The sequence below is a fragment of the Neomonachus schauinslandi genome, chromosome 10 (genome assembly GCF_002201575.2).
Source record: "Neomonachus schauinslandi chromosome 10, ASM220157v2, whole genome shotgun sequence".
NCBI classification, from domain to species: Eukaryota; Metazoa; Chordata; class Mammalia; order Carnivora; family Phocidae; genus Neomonachus; species Neomonachus schauinslandi.
The window spans coordinates 134,108,496-134,127,256 of record NC_058412.1 but is presented as its reverse complement, the minus strand read 5'-3'; the positions used below and the strand labels follow the sequence as shown (position 1 = coordinate 134,127,256).

Genomic DNA, 18,761 nt, shown 5'->3' with positions numbered 1-18,761 from the left:
TTTGCTCACATTTAATTTTTATTTTGATTTTTTTAATGCTGCACAAGACAATATTTATTTCATTTATTCCTTTTCTTTTCTTTCATTTATTTCTTTTATTTCATTATTTGTTTGCTGCTGTTATTTTATTTACTGAAAGAGAGAGGGAACTTTTGTGGCCTTTTTCTTTTTCTCTGTAGGCCGCCTTAAGCTTTCTAAATTTGGAATATTTAAGCAAGCTGAAGGGGAAAGGGGGACTTTGCAAGATCACTTGAGGGGAAAAGGAGAGGTTGCCTTGTTAATCATGCCCTATGGTGGGTGATCAACTGCGTGTACAATTACGCTTCACTCTGAATTGTGCTCAAGGCTTTACTTAAATTTGGGTGTCCCCTTCTCAGAGCAGCTCGTACTGACGAAGGTGCATGCGCTGGATGATGTCCCGGCAGTCGTTGAACACGCGGCGGATGTTCTCGGTGTCCACGGCGCAAGTGAAGTGTGGGTAGCAGTAATGCCGCCCGTCCCCACTGGCGGTGCTGATTCTCTGCGGGGCGGACACAAGAGAGCCGAGTCCGCGCCACCTCCCTCCAGTCATCGACGGGCTACCCGCCAGGGGCGAGCGGACCGGCTACTTACCGAGGCTACGTGCAAGCTAAAATCCTCACTGGCCACCAGTGAAATGGAACGGAAGAACTGAAGAGCTTTTGAGCCCCAAATGTTCAAGTGAATTTACCCCCCGGAGAAAAGAGAAAACCAAAGACGGTCTCTCCTCACCAGAAATTCGTCGCGGATGAAGTACTTGGCCCGGGTCACGCGGGGGTCCTCTCCGGGCTCGGGAGTAGCTATGAAGAACAGAACCATTTTGGTGAGGTCATTACAGAGCTAGGGTGCTGGCATCATTGTGGCCCCTTAACTTCTATGCAGAGAAGTGAGTTTTTCTTGCTTCCCTACAGATCCCTGGGAGTGAAGGGAGATTTACATTCTTAGAGGTTGTTCGTTTAGGTGATTCTTAAACTCCACCTACGTGGAAAACCTCCAGAAAGGGAGACTTGTAGCACATTCGTGAGCGTATGGGACCCATGAACTGAACTATGCTCCAGTCCAACAGCAGGAGGCCATACGTACCATCCTCAGGAGTAGTGTAGCGAGCAAATTCTGGAAAGTAGTCCTCAATCTTCGATTTTCCAGCAAGGACTTTCTCAGCGAGCAGGTCTTGCTTGTTGAGGAACAGAATCACAGAGATGGTGCGCAGCCATCTAACAGAGAGGAATGTGGGCTTAATGTCCAGGAAAAGAAAGCATTCTTTCTGCAAGGGGTCTGACATACATGCACAAGACTCTTTTTAGTAACAGTGCAAATACAGGGCTTTGGGATCAGTCACAGGGACCCCCCCCCCCCGCAGGTGAGAGGCTGGGAGGAAGCCAAGGGGATGCTCCCAAACCTGTTGTTCCAGATGCTCTTGAAGAGGTTCAGAGCCTCCTGCAGGCGGTTGGTCTGGTTGTCCTCCCGAATGACCATGTTGTAGCTGCTACTGGCCACCACGAAGATAATGGCAGTCACATCTTCACGCAAGAAAGCAAAAGCAATGCTTGTTAGAGGTGAACGTGAACCTTAATGATTCAAAGAGCACAACGTCCTTACAGAGCAGAGCAGTCTATGGCTTCCATACCATTGAAGCACTGGATCCATTTGCGGCGTTCATCGCGCTGGCCACCCACGTCAAACATGCTGCAGGAGACACAGGACACCCGGTCACCCCACCACTCTGCTGGTGGGAACTGAAGCAAACCAGTCTCTATCTTGAAAAGGGAACCGTTCACTTACTGGAAGTTGACTTTGTCCACCTGGAACTTGGTCTCAAAGATTCCAGAAGTCAGGACGCGGCAGCGAAGCAGATCCTAAAACAAGATCTAGGTCAGTGGATCTCACCAAAACCAACTGGAATATTAATCGCCAACTGGAAGCAAAAGTCTTGACTAGCTTGCAAAGAGGGCTCCAAGTCCTCTGTGAGAACTTTCACCTACCTGATCGCTGGGCACATAGTCAGCCTGCTTGATGACATCAATCTTGTCCAGGAAGCTGGGAGGAAAAGAACAGAGACACACAGGGGTGTTCAAGGAGCTCATGAGCTCATGCTGATTTGCCCCTAATTCCTGTCTCGCTATGAAGTCGAGCTCAATGGAAATGAGGGTGTCATAGTTATATGGCGTTCAGTCAACGGGAGTTTTGTCTGTGTTGGTTATGTTGAGGGCTCAAAGCCTATACCTTAGAAAGGTCAGAGCAAGCAGCATTTAAGAAAAGGTATTTGGGGGACTAGATCTGGGCCTCTCAGGGCTCCTGGCCTGCAGGTACAGCACAGGACCAAAGCGGGGGTGGGGTTGGGGGACTCTGGACTTGGTTCCGTGCAACCAGCAGAGACCCCCAAACCAGGCCTACCTGATCTTGTGCCATTTGAAAATTATTAAAAATTTAAAATTTTCAAGTTGTTTGCCGTTGACTAAAATGGCAAGTAATTTGAAAACTGTATACTTCTACTCCATTCCATTTTTTTTTTTTTAAAGTAAAACGGCACACTTAAAAGCAGCAAGGATTTTCCCCTCAAGGGACTCGTGAAAATGAGATTGTTTGAATTACTCAGAATGGGTATCCCTTCCTCCTACTTTTTAAGAATCTCACTTATTAAAAGAGAACAAAAGAGGTTGACACAAAGGGGCCCTTTCTGGCCTAACCACACCGAACAGGAAACAAACACAAAGTTCCCTTCCGTTCTGTTTGGTCCATGAAATAGAACCCTCCAGATAGGAGACGCTTGAGTTTTTAAAAAAATCCCACAGCCATCCAGGTTATGGATCCTTCTATGGCCGGGATCCTGCACAAAAGAGGGGCTTGGGGCCTGAGAGACAACCATCCACCATAAGGAAGCTTTATATCAAGAGTGGGCCACGACTTTCCCAAAGCAATGACGACCTCGAGGTGCTGCTGGACTAGACAGACCATTAGGAAAAGGAACTTTGGAAAGATTGGGGTGATTTAATTAATATGGAAAATGAATGTTAAAACTGGGCGGGGGGCGGGGGAGTTTTTCCTGGGGCAGGGGGAGGAGATAGGGGGTTTGGAACTGTTTTAAAACTGAAAAGAAAATCACAAAGGGAGAAAAGTCGTACTTTGAAGAAATTCTGTAAGTTCCCCCCGCCCCCCATCCTCTTTACCAGTTTAGAGTTAGTCTGGCTTAGAGGATATACTAACTTGCCCAATCAGTCCTACATTACAGCACCAGTCCAGAAATAGCTCCCCAGCCGCCCTGGCCTCCAGCACGTTGCCATGGCAACAGAACCACAGTTCTATAAATAGATCATCAGCACCAAATCTTGTGAGAGAGACATCTGGAGCCAGGCCAGCCAAACCCCAGCTCAACAAATAAAAATAGGCAGCTTAAGAAATGGGCAAGATACCAGTATGGCAACTTTAACGTAAAGGCAGTTCAACCAGAAACATACTGGTCAGCGTGCCCCATGCGCTATCATCCCGCCCGGGGAAGACATTTTAAAAGTTGTAACCTATGTTCTTCTTTTTTTTCCCCCCCTCCAAGTTTCCTTAAAACTTGCCATAAACTGTGCAAATGTTGCCATTTTCAGATAAAGTTGCAGGAGCAACATAATGTTGCTGTAAGAAAACTTTTAAATGGTCTGAAATTAAAAACAACAACAACAAAAAAACAACAACCCAGAAACCTGGGTAAATTACTGTTCATGAAACTGTTACTCTTTCCCCGCCCACCAACAGAGCACTCAAAGTGGGGAGGGTTAAACCCTCCTCATCTTGTACCTGTACTTCTGACTTGGATCCAAAATACAAAACGCAAACAATTCCAGGATTTCCATTTGTTTTGAGTTACTATAATTAGCACTTCCAGCTTTTAGTTCAAACTTTTAAGAAAATCAGGGACTTTGTTGAAGAAGTGGTAGGGGGTTGGGGTCACCGGGACTGGCCAAGAAGGACTGTTTTTCTGCTCCTTGGGAAAATACACATACTGATGTGTAGCGACCACCGCCACGCAGCTGTGTCCCCGATATCTGGAGACAACTGGCTGTGCGCTTCCTATGGGAAGGCGGGGCCGGGGAGGGGGACGTTGATAGGTTTCACAGAGCCTACCAGAAGCTTCTGTGATTTGTAGATAACAGGATTCTAGGGAACTTGCTGTTTGTTTGCTGTTACCTCTTCCTCCCTCCTATTTATTCAACTGGTATTCACAATAAATCCCTCAGGTTTGGGGCTTCTAAGCAAATGCAATTGTAGGTTTTTGTGAGCCAGCCTGGAACCCTGGTCCTGATGACTTGATATTCTACAGCAAAGTCGCTTCTGAGTTTCAGCGACCTATAGAAGAAAGGCTGGAACGTCGCAAATATCTATTACCCCCCCCCAAGTCACAAGACACCCCAACTTCAGAGTATTTTCGCTGAGACCACTTAGCATGTTTGTGCAACCGCAGCCTACAAACACTGTCTTCTAAAACAATTTCTTTGTGGCCCTGAGCATCCTGTATTTACTGTAGCAGGTGCAGGGTGAGGGCGGTCCACTCTCCGTAAGGGGAAGCATCCTTGAATTAAAGCCCAGCGTGAACGAATAACTCTAGATGAACAGCAGCCAGTAACGCTAGACTCTGGTAACTACTCTAGTCACCTACCTGATTGCAGAAATAGCAAGGCGATTCTCAGCTACCAAGGAGGGGGCGGGGTATGGTTTTGTCCTCGCCATTTCGGTTTTTAAATGACAGCAATAAAATACAATATTTTTACATTATTCAAAGCGTGAGAGCTGCCCAATCTTCCTAAAAGCTTGGAGGTCAATCCAATTAATTACCTCAAGCTAATTAACTACAAACATCACTTTATTGCAAGTAATTATCATTTTGCTCTAACAGGCATTGTTTATGTAAAATAATGTCACTGCACTAAAAAGTGCAATTAACAAATGAATCAGACCAGAACTTTCTAAGTGCAGGTGGGACTTAACTGGCTGGCTCCTATGAACGGACCCTTTGCAAATAACTTAATAAGCGGGAGTTGAGATTTCTAGTGTTTTCTCCATTTGTTCCTATGCTGTGTATGGCTGGGGGAGAGAGGTTACTCACTACTGGGCGCAGTCGATCAGCTGGTACTCATTGGAACGCTCATAGCAGGCACGCACTCCTTCATCCTCCCACAGAGCCTTGGCATGCTCATAGAACTCCTGAGAGTGAACACAAGAGAGAACACAGATGAGCTTGAGCCCAGGCAGGCGGGCTGCCCCTACAGTCCAGATGCCACAGTTCGCTGTGTGACCAGCACGGGGTGGGATTCCCACTTGCGAGCCAAATTAGTGACTCTGTGCTCAAAAGAACTTTCATTCAATTTGTGAAACGTAATTAAAAGGCAAGGTAATTAATTCCTGCTGTCCTCTGATTGTGAATTAACTGGTCTTGGGTAGTGTTCCTCCTATGTTTTTTTGGGGGGGGGGGGCGGAAAGAGTAAACTACTGAATCATTTTGCTTCTCCACACAATTGCTTTTATGGGAAAGATATACATTAATCTGCATTAGGAGAATATGCCAAGGAATGATTCAGTGTTGTGAAAACATGAAAGATGTGCTGGGATGAAATTTCCCTTCCAGGGAAATCTGAATTTTACCCAAAAAATATTACGGTTGGGAATCGCTGGCAAATCTGGCCTTGTCAGTGCCTGTCCCTTGGGAAGGGTCGTAATAGGGAGAAAAAAAGGAGCAAATAACCTCTGTTGTTTTTAAATTGTAGTAGGTTATGATTCACATTTCATTTGAACATAGAAACTTTTTTTTTTTTTAAAGATTTTATTTATTTATTTGAGACAGAGAGAATGAGATACAGAGAGCATGAGAGGGAGGAGGGTCAGAGGGAGAAGCAGACTCCCTGCCGAGCAGGGAGCCCGATGCGGGACTCGATCCAGGGACTCCAGGATCATGACCTGAGCCGAAGGCAGTCGCTTAACCAACTGAGCCACCCAGGCGCCCGAACATAGAAACATTTTTAATTATATGGGGGCAATCTTCCCTTACAAGGAAAGAGGTTTTTCTTCAAATATGAATTCGGCAAGAGAAGAATTAAAAGTAGGTAGGGACACAAAGTTCAGCTATCAGCACGACTAATAAAATGTTACTGTTCTGGTGCATTTTCAGCCGGCTGCCATTTTTCCTTCTATTAGAAATATGCATTATGTATATTGTGCTGACCGCTTGATTTTTTTTCAAACAAGTGCTATTAAAAAAAAAAAAATTACCTAGACCTACTTATTAATACTGCTTCCCTGCTAGTAGAAGTTTGCAGCCAAGCCCATTTAAAATACACAAACACAAATTCCCAGGAAAGCCTGACAAAAGGCCACAATAACTCATTGTTCTAACTGTAGACAAGTCTTTTCCTTCTGGGCCTTATAAACTTGCGCATCTTTCCATCTTGTTTCCCGTTCCCCTCTGAGAAACCACTCTTCCCCTACAAAGGGGTCAAAACATATACGTTTGGGCATGGGCAGTTTTGTGTCACCTAAAAATAGCTCTTTATGGGACAGAGAATCTTTGTAAACAGTGTCCCGCACGCCAACGAGGACACACAGAAGAAAATCTCCAAGTTATAATTTAGGTGAAAGTCCTTTTTTTTTTTCCTTTTTAAAAAATTTGCCCCAACGCAAAGACTGATTTAAAACTTCATAAAGGTCAAACGGCAAATTGTTGAAAACGAGAATGTCTCCCATTTATAAAACTCAGGGCTGGCCCTTCCTTTCTGCCTTCTTTGCTATCTTCAGATCCGTTCATTTAACTGGACAATTAGCATTTGTGAGCCACACTTAACATACCGTTTGGTTTGTCACAAGACGGGTACGAGGGCATAACGAGGGCTGTGACACAACCCGGGCCATCTTCCCTCACACACACTTACAATCTACTAACACGAGGATTAAAGTGGGGTGTTTACTTGTGGGGATGGGTGAGCCAGGACTTACAAGGGCTGATCGAATTTTGCTCCCCCATCTTGAGCAAAAACCCTACTTTGATTCTTAAGACTTTGGTTTTGAACATGAAGGACCCTGAGGGAATTCACTTTTCCCGAAAGGGGTTTCTCCGGAAGTGGCTGACACAGGTGACCGGCGGCTGGGGCTCATCACCTGTGCGACCCCGTGGGCCAGGCCGGGGTGGGGGTAGGGGTGGGGGGGAGGAACAACCCAAGAGCTTAGCTTACAGGAGGGAAATCAAAGTCAGGCACGTTCATGACGCTCAGAATGTAGTCCACTCTGAACTGGTTCTCAGGGTTGGCCAGCTCCACGGGGGGCACCAGGTTGCTCATGGCGGCCACGATGGTCTGCAAACGAGTCAGCAAAGCAGTCAGGGGGACAGCACTGCCTGAGAAGGGGGCTAAGAGAAGAGAGGAAGGCCCCAAACACGTACTTCGATCGCCTCTTTCAGGTTGTTTTTGATGTCCTGCACTTTGGTCGCCTTCTCACTACAGTGGGATTGAAAAGAGAGAGAGATCATATTGCATCACATTGACGAACAGGGTCTCTTTAGTCAAGATATTCCAACTAAAAGCATAGTATTCTGTTCTTGCAAGAGCTGTGGGTTCAAATCCATACGGATTGGAGGCTCCTGAATAAAGACGGTTTCGAATTATAACCTCCCCAATGTGTCCCAAGGACACGCCCGATTGGGGCTGATTAGCAAATTGGCATCAAGATAATGATCAAGTCTACTGTACCAGAAGCCAGACCTGGTTCACGGACTGTTTCAGATGTGGGTCCATTTTTTGAAGTTCCCACAGCACACCAACACTTCCTAAAAGGCTCCTACTGGCCCTTATCAGCATGTGTGTGTGTGTGTGTGTGTGTGTGTGTGTGTGATGTGAAGAGGGGAGTGGGGGTGCTCTATCAATCATATTAGGGAGAAAAAGTTTCATGGTTCTACTTGGGGCTTACTCCATCACTGGATTAGTACATAGAGAACCAGTGAATGCAGATGGTGATATTACAGATTTTAAGGCTTTGAGGCCATTTTTATTAATTAAGTCACCGTGTCAGTCACTCAGCCAGTAGCAATGACGTTTCTAGGTGATGTTAATATACACTGATCCCTCCACGTGAATAGGGATAAAATAAGATCCCCACCCACAGGAGTCTTTATGATCTGGGACTTGTGTGCTGGGGGCAGCGGGGGGCGGGGGCACCTGTTAAGTAGAAGTTCAAGGTTTAGCTGATTTGAACCTAAGTCATACAGGACATGTGGGATGATCTTTTTTAATTCAGACTCACTGGAACCACAAGTAAAGGCCACAACCTTTGGCTCCTGGGGGGACCCCCTGATGGAATGCCTGCTCCCAATCACATCAATCAGAAGTGCCTAGCTGTCTTTCAGCAACTGTCCTTCATTAGCAGCACGACCAAACAAGATTCTAGAGTTTGTGTCTTCAGGGAATAAAAAGGACCTCTTGCTTGGGGTAAATCTTATCACACCTATTGCCTCAACCTTGTGGTTTTGGGTGTGTGTGTGTGGGGGGGGGGGGATGTGGAGCCATGTACAGGACACACCTGCCGCGCATTAGGCCCCGGGGCTGTGACAGGCCATCACGTGGAAGTGAGGCGCCGCCCCCTCACAGAGGAAACTCAGGCCGAGAGGAAAAGTGAGTCACAGAAGCAGAAGGGACAGAGCTCATCTTTTTCTTGCTGTGTAGGATTTTTAAAGACCATCTCGAGATTCCCAACTTTTGAAGCTTTCACTTGGTTGATTCACCAAGAGTCCTGGAATGGAGGTAGCCCTCAGAAGTAGAGGAAACACAGAGAAGTGGCGGGGGGGGGGGGGGGCGGGATGCAGGTCTGTGGTGGGGTTAATAGCACCTCCAGGCTGGCAGTAGGGTTAATCGTAGGGCAGGGCGCAGGGAAGGGAGATCGGGGTGCAGGGGTCATGGGCTCGCCTGCCAACCCGATCCTGGTCCTGAGTTTTCCAAGGAATTGTAATAGCTAATGTTTCCTGCACGGTTTATTCTTATCAAAAGAAAGATCTGCATATTGATCTGAGGGGTGGGCCCTGATTTTTTTATTTCATTTCATCCCTTCTCCAGGGTCAGCCCTCTTTCTGGTAAACTGGCCTCAGAGAAACTGCTTTTCATAGGAGAGTAAGAAGCTAGTTTAGAAGTATTCTCACCAGTGAGGGAGGGTCAGTAGGCTTTGGGGTATGTGTGTGTGTGTGTATGTGTGGGGGGGAGGTAAATGGTACCAGGAACCCCCTCAGGGCCACTTAAAAGTGCTGAAGTCAGGAGAACTTGAGTAACAGACAGGATAGTAAGCGGTCCTATAAACCACGAGTATGGCATCCACACGCCGATCGGAGGTCCGGCTCTGGCCCCCCCCGCTTTATGCAACCACCCTACACTGAAAAGGGATCCAGAGTCCTGACCCTTCTGTGGGACTTTTCTGCTTTGTACGTGCACCACTGAAGCTCGTTTCTGAAATCAGGAACCATGTCCAGACTCGGTGCTAGAGTCTAAATCAGTTATTTAGACATTAGACATTTTTAAAGGATGTGTGTTTGCCCCTAATGTTCACTTGTGGACTCAAGTTTACCTAAAACCCCACAGGAGAAATCCATTCCCATTCATTAAAAACAGGCTCCATTTCCATGGTAAATGAAAGCCATTAACCTTCAGTTTCAAGGTTCCACAGTAGTTAAAATTAGAGATGTCCTGGTATTAAATACCCAAATGTACGTACAGCAAGAGGAAAGTACTTCCAGAAACTAGGTTCTTTCATTCAGTTTGATATTTTGGTCTAAGTAGTAGTATGATAATTGGAAAACTTCCAGTCTTAAATACGGATATTTTGAGAACGTGTTCAGTATTCATCTACGTATGTGAATAGGTGTGGGAGTGTATCAAGTATAAAACAGCTAAAATAGAAATCTAAAATCTAATTCGGGTGTGTAATACTAAAACATAAAATTCTTCCATTGAAGCAATTACTATGTAGATGGAGATATTATACTAGGGCTGGCAGGTTTATCATCATTTTTACTATCGCTTAATGAATTTAACATTGTGAAATTCAGAGAAAATCCCTCAGATGTCTCTAAACTACTTAACAAAGCCAAATTATGTATCAACTGCTACAATCTGGATGGACTAAAATATCGGGGCTGGGTCTAGAAGTGCTCATAGCACATTGCCCCCTTCCTCCCCCCAACATGTATATAAAAGCCTGTTGTCTGGGTTTGAATTTTAGGAGCCCCTTCTCTCCCCCGCATCAGCTGCCTAAGTGGTAGGGGGAGGCTAGAGTTGTCCCCAGAGTCTCTTTCCGTCCTATACCTTATCTTCGTGCTTTTGTGGGAAAGGACAGACAAAAGAAGAAAGACAGAAGACAGACGCAAGATACAGGGATTGCTGAGACATGCAGAGAATTTTTATTTATCACGTATGTTAATTCTTATATTTACTTGCAGAACAGAGTCACAGAGAGAAGTGCAGGCAAGGAAGGTATTAGTAGGGTTCAAGGATCTAGCACAGCATCTAGCACACACTAGGTGGTTCTATAAGGGCTTGTCATATTTCTCAAATGCCAACTTTTGGTACAGTAAACTGTCAGTCACTTTTATGTAGATGCCTTTTTTGGATTGCTATTACACTACATTTTTGCCAATTAAGGATTTCATGCCATATTTTTTTGTTTTTTGTGTGTGTGTGTGTGTGTGGTTTTTTTGGTATTTTTTTTGTTGTTTTCAGTTATCTTTTGAGGTTAGGTGGTAGGGCCCCATCCCCCCCCCCCCCCCACAACAGAATAGTATTCTTATTAGAAGTTCCTAAGACCAGGCAATTCCAGCATGCAAAGTGTGATAGGACATAGCCGGGAAGATGAGAAACTGTAGCCATCATCTAGGGATAATATATTCTAAAAGAAACAGATGAACAAACATGTGTAAGTTACTTTGTCCCCGACCCCAGGATCCCTTGCCCCGCCCCACCCCGGCCACAGAGGCTATTTCTTTGAGATGCCCTAGGCTAGGTCAATCAGCTCTGTCCTCGTGAGAAAAAGCTGCTTCGTCACTGCATGCTGAATATGCAAGCAGACCTCCAACGGTTACCTGGCATGCGAGGTTACCTGGCATGCGAGTGCGTGTAGGCATGTAATGGAGAGTGGGGATGTAGGAAATGAAGGAAAACAAAATTGATAATGAATGGGGAAAAAAAAAAAAGCGGATGCCATCATGAATTTCCTATCCACTAGCTAATAACGCAATATGCCTCCAATTGAAGATATACTAGAAAATCTTAAAAAGATCAGAGGCTTTGAGATCATTCTTAACAATGACGTCCTGCAAGGTGCTGAGGCACTTTTTTTTTTTTTCCTCTCCAAATTACAGACAGTGCAGCACCACGTATTTTGATATGGGAAAAAGATTCCCCTCCACCCCCCAAGTCTGAAATTTTTACATCAGACCAAGCACTGGGTGGATGGGAATTTAGTAGATAGTTTTAAAAACAAGTAGCCAATTTGAATGGACAGCTGGGGTAGGGGTGGGGAAACAGAAACCATATGGAAAAACATCAATTCTCAAAATCTTAAACTGATCGTCTAACGCTGAAATCTGTAACTTTTCCCCCAGCTGGATTTAATTATATTTAAAGAATGGCCCCCCCAAAATTATGTTTTGCACTTCACTGGCTCTGAAATGTCAAAGACTGTTCAGGTGTCGTGTGAAAACGTATACCAAGATGGCTGATGGCCCTGAAATGAGTTTTGTTTCCTCCCCCGGGGCTCAGCCCTCAGTTTCCCAGTATGATCTTCATGTCTGTTTGTTTGTTAAAAAGTTTTTCTGTTTTTGAATGTGCCTACCCATCGCTGTTGCTCCTTGCAGCCTGCGGGTCCTCTTCGCCGCCCCTTTTAAAGAGAGATTGAAAGCTCACCTAATCTGCAAGGCACCGCAATTTCCCAAAACCCCACAAAGCCTCTCTACATTCCTAAACAAATGGCCGCCATCCTCCCATTCAGTCCTAGTCGCCTTTCTGGCTAAGTTGGAAGGTCTACTGAGACTGTAGGCCGTGGAGGGAAGAATGCCACACCTTCGCCACCGTATTAGCCGAGCCCTCTGGAGACTCTCTGGTCGGGTATACAGAAGGGACGGATAATTATTTTCTTGTGCTTTCACTAAATGTACATGCATTAGGGAGATAAAGCCGTGATTTATCTCACAATTCTTTTGAGAATGTAGCAGCACATCAGGCTCCTTAATTCTCCCAGATCTTTACCATGTTGTATCTGAACATACAAAGGCCCAGACATGGGTGATTTTTGCCCATGATTTCCTGGTGCAGTATTAATTTCCTCCCTTCTTATAGTCGGGGAAACTACCTATGAAGTGTTTTTATTTATATTAACTGTTCCCGATAAATTGTCATCAATTAAAACTGTGTGTCTGCACCGTGGGAGGCAGCAAAAGAAAAAAAAAGAAAACAAAAACAAACCCTACTCAAAAACCAATCTTCATAAATGGTAGGAATTCCTCCTTGGAAGTGGGAAGGGCAGGATGGCTAAGCATTCTACATGGTTTTGTAATTGATTAGCTTATTAGCTCAACCAATGTTAATGGCACCTTTTTTTTCCCAATACTAATTGTAAGGAAGAGTTAGCTTTTGAGTTAGGAAAATCCACACTTGACCTCTGTATTTCTCAAGGTCAGATTAATATTACACCTTACCCTAAAACTGTAATTGGCACGGCAGTCTGCAGATAGTTAAGGCAAATTTAATAGCTCAGCCCAGCCCTAACAAAGCGCACATTTACGGGAGCGAGGAGGAAAAGGCCCTGCACCACGCAAAACACCCTTTAATGGATGGATGTCACCATTATTTCATAGGGAATTCCTAGTGGAGAAGGCAACCGCTTTTGTTGCAATACCGCACTGAGGAAAAGAAAAAAGGAGGCTCACTTGAAGGAGACAAAAATAAGGTTTCTAGACTCACACGAAGAATTCCCCTGTATGTCACTTCCACAGGCTAAATTTAACATCCTGAGAGATTACCTATGGCTTCCTCTACAAGGCAGGCACACTGGGAATGTTGCTTCCTCTTTTTAAAAAGAAAACAGAAAAGAGAAGTTCTGGTTTAAATGCCTCGTGTGCATTACAGACCGGCTCGCCAAGGGAGGAGAATCCTTTCTCTAAAAATTAAAAAATTGTAGGGCAGCCTGGAGAGTGATAAAGCCTTAAGTAAATTATTGCAAGGATGTCTTACCTTCTGCTGGACTCAAGCTAAGGTAAACAGCGGCGGCTGCATCCTTTTAAAAACGCTAGCCATGTCCAGTTTTAATCAAAATATTTATCTAGAGGGTACATGGTCAAATTATTTTTGCTTAACTAGCCTCATGAAGAAGCACTCCCCGGCAAGTTACGGGGGAAATAATTATACAAGATTTTTCTTTAAATTACAAATTCACATAGTTAAAAGTCGGTTTCTGGCTTTTTGTTTATCAGCCGCTGACAATCTCTGGGAATAGGGCTTTTTGAAGGGTGTGTCAGGAATTAAGAATTTCAGAATTGCTTTGTGACAAGTGAAAGTGAGTATTTAATTAGCCGCATGTATGTGCGTATTGGTAACTCACTGAGTCACTCATAAAATTGGTAAAATAGCCCATCCTCCTAGATTCGTGCTTAAAGCATAGAGAGCATCTTAAACTAAAACACCCATTTGTATGCGTGACATCATCCTCAGCCCCGATTATCTGAATGAAGAAATTCTAGAATGTTCCATAAAGAGCTACCTTTAAGGGCAGTCCTTTTACCTCTGAAAGGTGGTAAAATTCATCTTTGTGTCCCCAGTGCTTGGTGCATAGTAGGCGTCTGTAAGTGGCTTTTTATTGTTTTTTTTTTTTTTTTTTTGTGGGGTTTTGGTGCATGACTGAAACTATGCGGCCCTGACTCAATGTCCCCCTTTGAAACTAAATGGGATGCAAGGGAGAGACAAGTTTTCCACTAAATCCAGGTTTAGGGAAGGGAACGGGACTGCTAACCAGCTAGTAGTTGCAACCTAGTGCCTTCAGGTGTTTGCAATCCGGTGCGGTGAATAGCTGTCACCCCAGTGAAAGCAGAGGGCTGGTAGATTTAGTGTTTTCTGTTTCACAAGGGTGGGGGGCATTTGGGGTCTGGGGAGAAAAGCAAATGCCCTGATTATATTGAATGCTCCCCTCTGTTTGCATTCTTCATGGCAAGCAGGACCCCGCATTTCTCTTCCATCCCTAATACACACGCACTCTCTTTTAATCTTTATTCTCAATGCGGTATTGTCACCTTGTCCTAAACCAAGATGCCTGCAAGGACTTTTCAAAGGCAAAAATGCCCCTTGACCTGGCCGGAAGTACCTAACTCCCAGTCTCCATCGCTTAAATGTCTTTTTCTTTCTTTAGGCAACATTATTGATTTTTAGAAAGGGAAACAGTGATTTGCCCATAACATTAATTCCAAAGGGGGGGTGGTGAGGGAATGAGGAATTATTAACAGGGGCTGCTGCCTCTTTCCAACTTTGTTTTACATGAGAACATTATTGAAACTGTTTTTCCCTAATAGTTTAAAACACCCTGTGTTGGTGCATTGTGCTGACGTCTGCTGGGGTGCGGGGGCGGGCGGGGGGGCTTCTCTGCAGTGGTCAGGTTGCCTGCAAAGGGGGTGGCCATGGCAGGTGTCAGCCATGTTAGAGACCCACTGCACCAAAATCTGTGGGCAGGTCTGCGGCAGACCTGTCATGGGGCCACTTTTATCTGTAAAAGTGCTATTTTCTTGCGGGGGGGGGGGCATTTTTATAAGAACACTGGTGCTTTGTTATTACTATTATTATTTATTGCTGCACCAAAGATTAAAAGGAGGGAGGGGGGAAAAATCCCCAAAGAGCTCTTCCCTGGATTTTCTAATATGCAGGCTGAAAAAATTAAGTGGAAATTGGCTGCCCAGCCCCCAAAATCTACCTAAACTTCCTAAAGGTTAGTATAAAACGTGTTAATCTTCCTGTGCCCTTGCACAGAGTTGACACTTACTCTCCATTAAACCCATTAACATGCAGGATCCTCATCTGCTTCACAATGGTGCTTTTACCAGATTCTCCAGCACCTAGAAAATGAAAGTAAGTCTCAGGTTATGAAGGAGGCATTTTACACACTTGGGCAGGGAAGAGGACTTTTGTCTTTTCCATAGAAGCAACACACAAAAAACAAAACAAAACAACAGACTTGCAATTTTCCTTGACATTTCGACGCAGAGAAAATGAAAACACATGTCCAGCTCTGTCTACCTGCAGTATTCACCGTCACAATAACGAGAATTAAAGGGTTTGCTGTTTTCAGGAATTTTTCCCCCTTTGGGTTGTTTTAAAATTTGTGGGGTGGAGAAGCCAAGGGGCAGAGGAATGACGCAATTTTGTCATTTGAGGGGGTTAGAAAATTGAAGTTAAAACTGAAACTGAATCCTTGAAATAGGAGCATTCACTGGTGAAACGCACACATAAATGTAGATAGCCACAGAATTCACTGTTTGTCGGAGGTTTCATGGTTAAAACACCCAGGATTCACAAACAATGCCCAGACACCGCAGTCTCCTTCAGCTGGCGGACTGACGCAGCATTTCCCTCCCGCAAATTCTCACAATGCAGCTGCTGTACGTAGGGGCAGCCTTCTCTCCCCTTGGGCTACTCAAAAATCAACCCTGACCTGCAAGGTTACATGTGTCCTCTTTTCCCGCAAAGGGTATTTTCTTAAAGATAAATTCTCTCTGGATACAACCACCATGTTGGGGGAGGGGGGAATGGGAGCCCATCAATTGTATGTCATACTCTCGAAAAACACATTTTAATATCAAATGTAGTGCTTGAGAACAACCATAATCACATGCAGCAACAACTGTAAAAAGTATTAAAAGGACACGACTTTAATCATGAGAAAAAATATTCCTGGGAGCTACTGAATTTTCAGATTCCTCAAGCCCTTCTCAAAGTAAGAAGGAACACACATGCCTCCATTTTAAATCACCTTTCATTTGTAAACATATATTTCATGGAAAAAGCACATTTCCACCCAGCTAGAAGGAGGATTGCTATTTTCTCATTTTCTTTTTTGCAAATGTACACTCACTTCAACAAATACTCTTTGTGTGAAAAATTTTTTGCCCTCCTCCCACACAAACCTGTTTTTTTACCTTTTTTTCACTTTTAATTTTATTAATTGCTTTTGTTTTACTGCCCAGAGAGCAAAGCATTCCTCCTTCTCTTGCCTTTTCACAAGGCTGTAATCAATATCTGTAAGTTAAAATTAGTTTCCACAGAAACATTGATTTCAAAGCAAACACTATCTTAATGAGCCCAACTCTAATAAGTTAAAACATTAAAGGCGCTATTAAGATGCCATGCAGAGAATACATGACATTAATCAGAATCTCCAAATTCTTTTGTCAGAAGTGTTAACATGTGTAACACCTCTCTCACACACAAACAGATCTGTGCCTCAGTTTCCACATTTATGACATTAGAGAATTGGGCTGAAAAATTACTGCAAGATCTTTTTTGGCGCTGTAATTTACTCAATTTTATGTCATTAAATTAAGATGCACTTAAAAAAGAGGATTTTGGGTATCATTAGCTTTCCTCTTTGGGGGGGGCATTATTTGGTGAGAGCCACCATTTAAAAATGCAAAATGTGTGGCACTGAGTTGGGCTGCAGACCCCCCATGCCAGAGGCTATCAATAAAATCATGATAAAATGTAGCCATATAGACTAGGACACCTGGGGAAAATAAGCCCACAGGGATGCAAGGTGTGTTCAGAGTAACAGTCTCAAATTAAGCAGACTTTGTGATCACTGAGCAAAGGTGTTAGAAATTTAAGGCACCCTTAGTATCACATTTGTTTCAAATTAGTATTCAGGTAGCAAGATGGTACTCCTAGGAAAGATTCTAGACTTTTCCAGGGTTATACTTTGAAATCAAGTTATATGCATATTAAAAATTCACATAGCATAATTCTACCTTGAGAAGTTTTAGGTAAGACCTCAACATATGTATCATTTAATTACTGAAATTGCAAACGCATAAACACCAGACTTATTTCCACTTAATTAATAATTTTCTGCTTTATATAAATCTGGACCCAGGAGAACAAAGAGGTGACCCATCCAAAAAAAAGCAAACCAAACACCACCACAAAGAAAATTCAGCCTTTTACATTTTTATTCTTTATAATCAAGCTGTTTTGTTCAAATGTGACCATGAACTAGGTTTTAACCTAGCAAATTCACAAATTAACTCAGCCAAATTACTGAGGAAGTGGAAAACTTCCATACTAATTAATGCTTGTGTAATTCTTCTGGTCATTTCAATTTCTTTTATGCTCATGTTTTATTTTGTCCCTCCCCCTCCCCTTAAGAAAAAAGGAGGAAAGGCCATCTCCTTATAGTTAACAATCCCCCCCGCCTTTTTTTTTTTTTTTTTTTTTGGCCAAAGAGGAAAAACCGCAATCAAGAGAAAACCCAAAACCAAACAACCAAATGTCACTTGACGAACAACTAATTAACGTCTTTTCATCTCCTTCCACCTGGAAAAAAAGTCTTCTCCTTAAAGAGCTCTCAATGCCCCCTCCCACCTTGAAAAGGACAAAAAAAAAAAAAAAAAAACCACGCCATTTCCAGACCAAGAAGCCATTTACAGACAAATGTCATTTTCCAGTTCTGATTTGTGAATGTCTTTTTTTTTTTTCTTTCACAAAGCACTCTCAATGTGGCCGACTAACAGGAAAATGTGTGTGTGTGTGTGTGTGTGTTAATGGTTTGGTGGTGGGGGGGGTGCTACAATTAATTCTCTTGCTTTTCAAAAAGCCTGCATGTCTGGAAGGGGATAAAAAGGTCATACTGTAAAAATGACGTGTCATTTGGCTTCACTGGGCATTTAGCGTACTAACTCCATTTTTTTTTTTTTTTTTGGTTTTTTTTTATTTGATTCTCCTTGTCTTCCTTCCACGGCCCGACCCGGCCCGGGACACGTCTGCTCCGCGCACACACTGTGTGTCCTGCCCGAAACGCACCGAGTCGCGCCCAGCGGCGGCCGCGCTCCCTCCTCCCCGCCCCCCCCACTCCGGCGCCACGACTCGCCCGCGCCCCCTCCCCCTCACTGCACCACCTTTACCACTCCGATCCCTTCCGAGGGGCTGATGTCACCCGCCCCCCCACTCTCCTCGGCCACTTCCCCCGCCAAAGCCTCCCCTTGGCGAGGTCCCCTCCGCCACAGCGGCGCCCCCCCGCCCCGCGTCACCCCCTCCTCTCTGGCCCCTCTTTCTTCTCCCTCTCCCAACAAATCACACACCCCACGGAGGCGGGTCCCCCTCCCTCTGCCCGCCACCCCATTTCCTGTCCCCGAAACCCTCTTTTTGTCGCAGTCTCCCGAGCCCTGTGGGGCTCCCCCTCCCCCTCCCCAACATGCACCCAAACCCCTGGCGTCGTGTAGGCCTCGCGGAAAACAGAGAGAGAAAAAAGAGCAAGGGGGAGGGCGAGAAAGAGAGAGAGAGACAGAGAGCGGGCGGGCCAGGGGAGGGGGCCCCACGCCCATGCCGCCGCGGCCCCCCGCCCCATTTTGAGCCCCCGCCCGGCCGAATCTGCGCCCCGGGGTCCCCCTTCCGGCCTCGCCCCCCAGAGACAGAGCCCGCGAGCGGGCGACGGGCTCGGGAGCGCGCGCCCGGGGCGGGGGGCGGGCTCGGCGCGCGCGGCCTGCGGGG

At 44.9% G+C, this 18,761-nt stretch overlaps 1 protein-coding gene across 6 annotated transcripts in view; it reads right to left on the bottom strand.

Annotated features, from left to right (window-relative positions):
- LOC110569914 (guanine nucleotide-binding protein G(s) subunit alpha) overlaps nt 1–18,761 on the bottom strand; it is a 58,874-nt gene continuing 40,113 nt past the window's right edge. For 3 of the 6 annotated variants that reach the window (XM_021677877.1, XM_021677878.1, XM_021677882.1), the window contains 12 exons: nt 15,046–15,118; nt 11,857–11,901; nt 7,430–7,484; nt 7,224–7,343; nt 5,108–5,205; nt 2,001–2,055; nt 1,801–1,874; nt 1,646–1,704; nt 1,418–1,538; nt 1,102–1,232; nt 751–818; nt 1–520 (listed from right to left, as the gene is read on the bottom strand). In XM_021677877.1, the coding sequence (XP_021533552.1) occupies nt 374–520; nt 751–818; nt 1,102–1,232; nt 1,418–1,538; nt 1,646–1,704; nt 1,801–1,874; nt 2,001–2,055; nt 5,108–5,205; nt 7,224–7,343; nt 7,430–7,484; nt 11,857–11,901; nt 15,046–15,118 (1,046 nt within the window). In that variant the 3' untranslated portion in view covers nt 1–373. Of the gene's footprint in view, nt 521–750; nt 819–1,101; nt 1,233–1,417; nt 1,539–1,645; nt 1,705–1,800; nt 1,875–2,000; nt 2,056–5,107; nt 5,206–7,223; nt 7,344–7,429; nt 7,488–11,856; nt 11,902–15,045; nt 15,119–18,761 lie in introns of all 6 variants that reach the window. The other 3 variants (XM_021677880.1, XM_021677879.1, XM_021677881.1) reach the window with 3 other exon arrangements.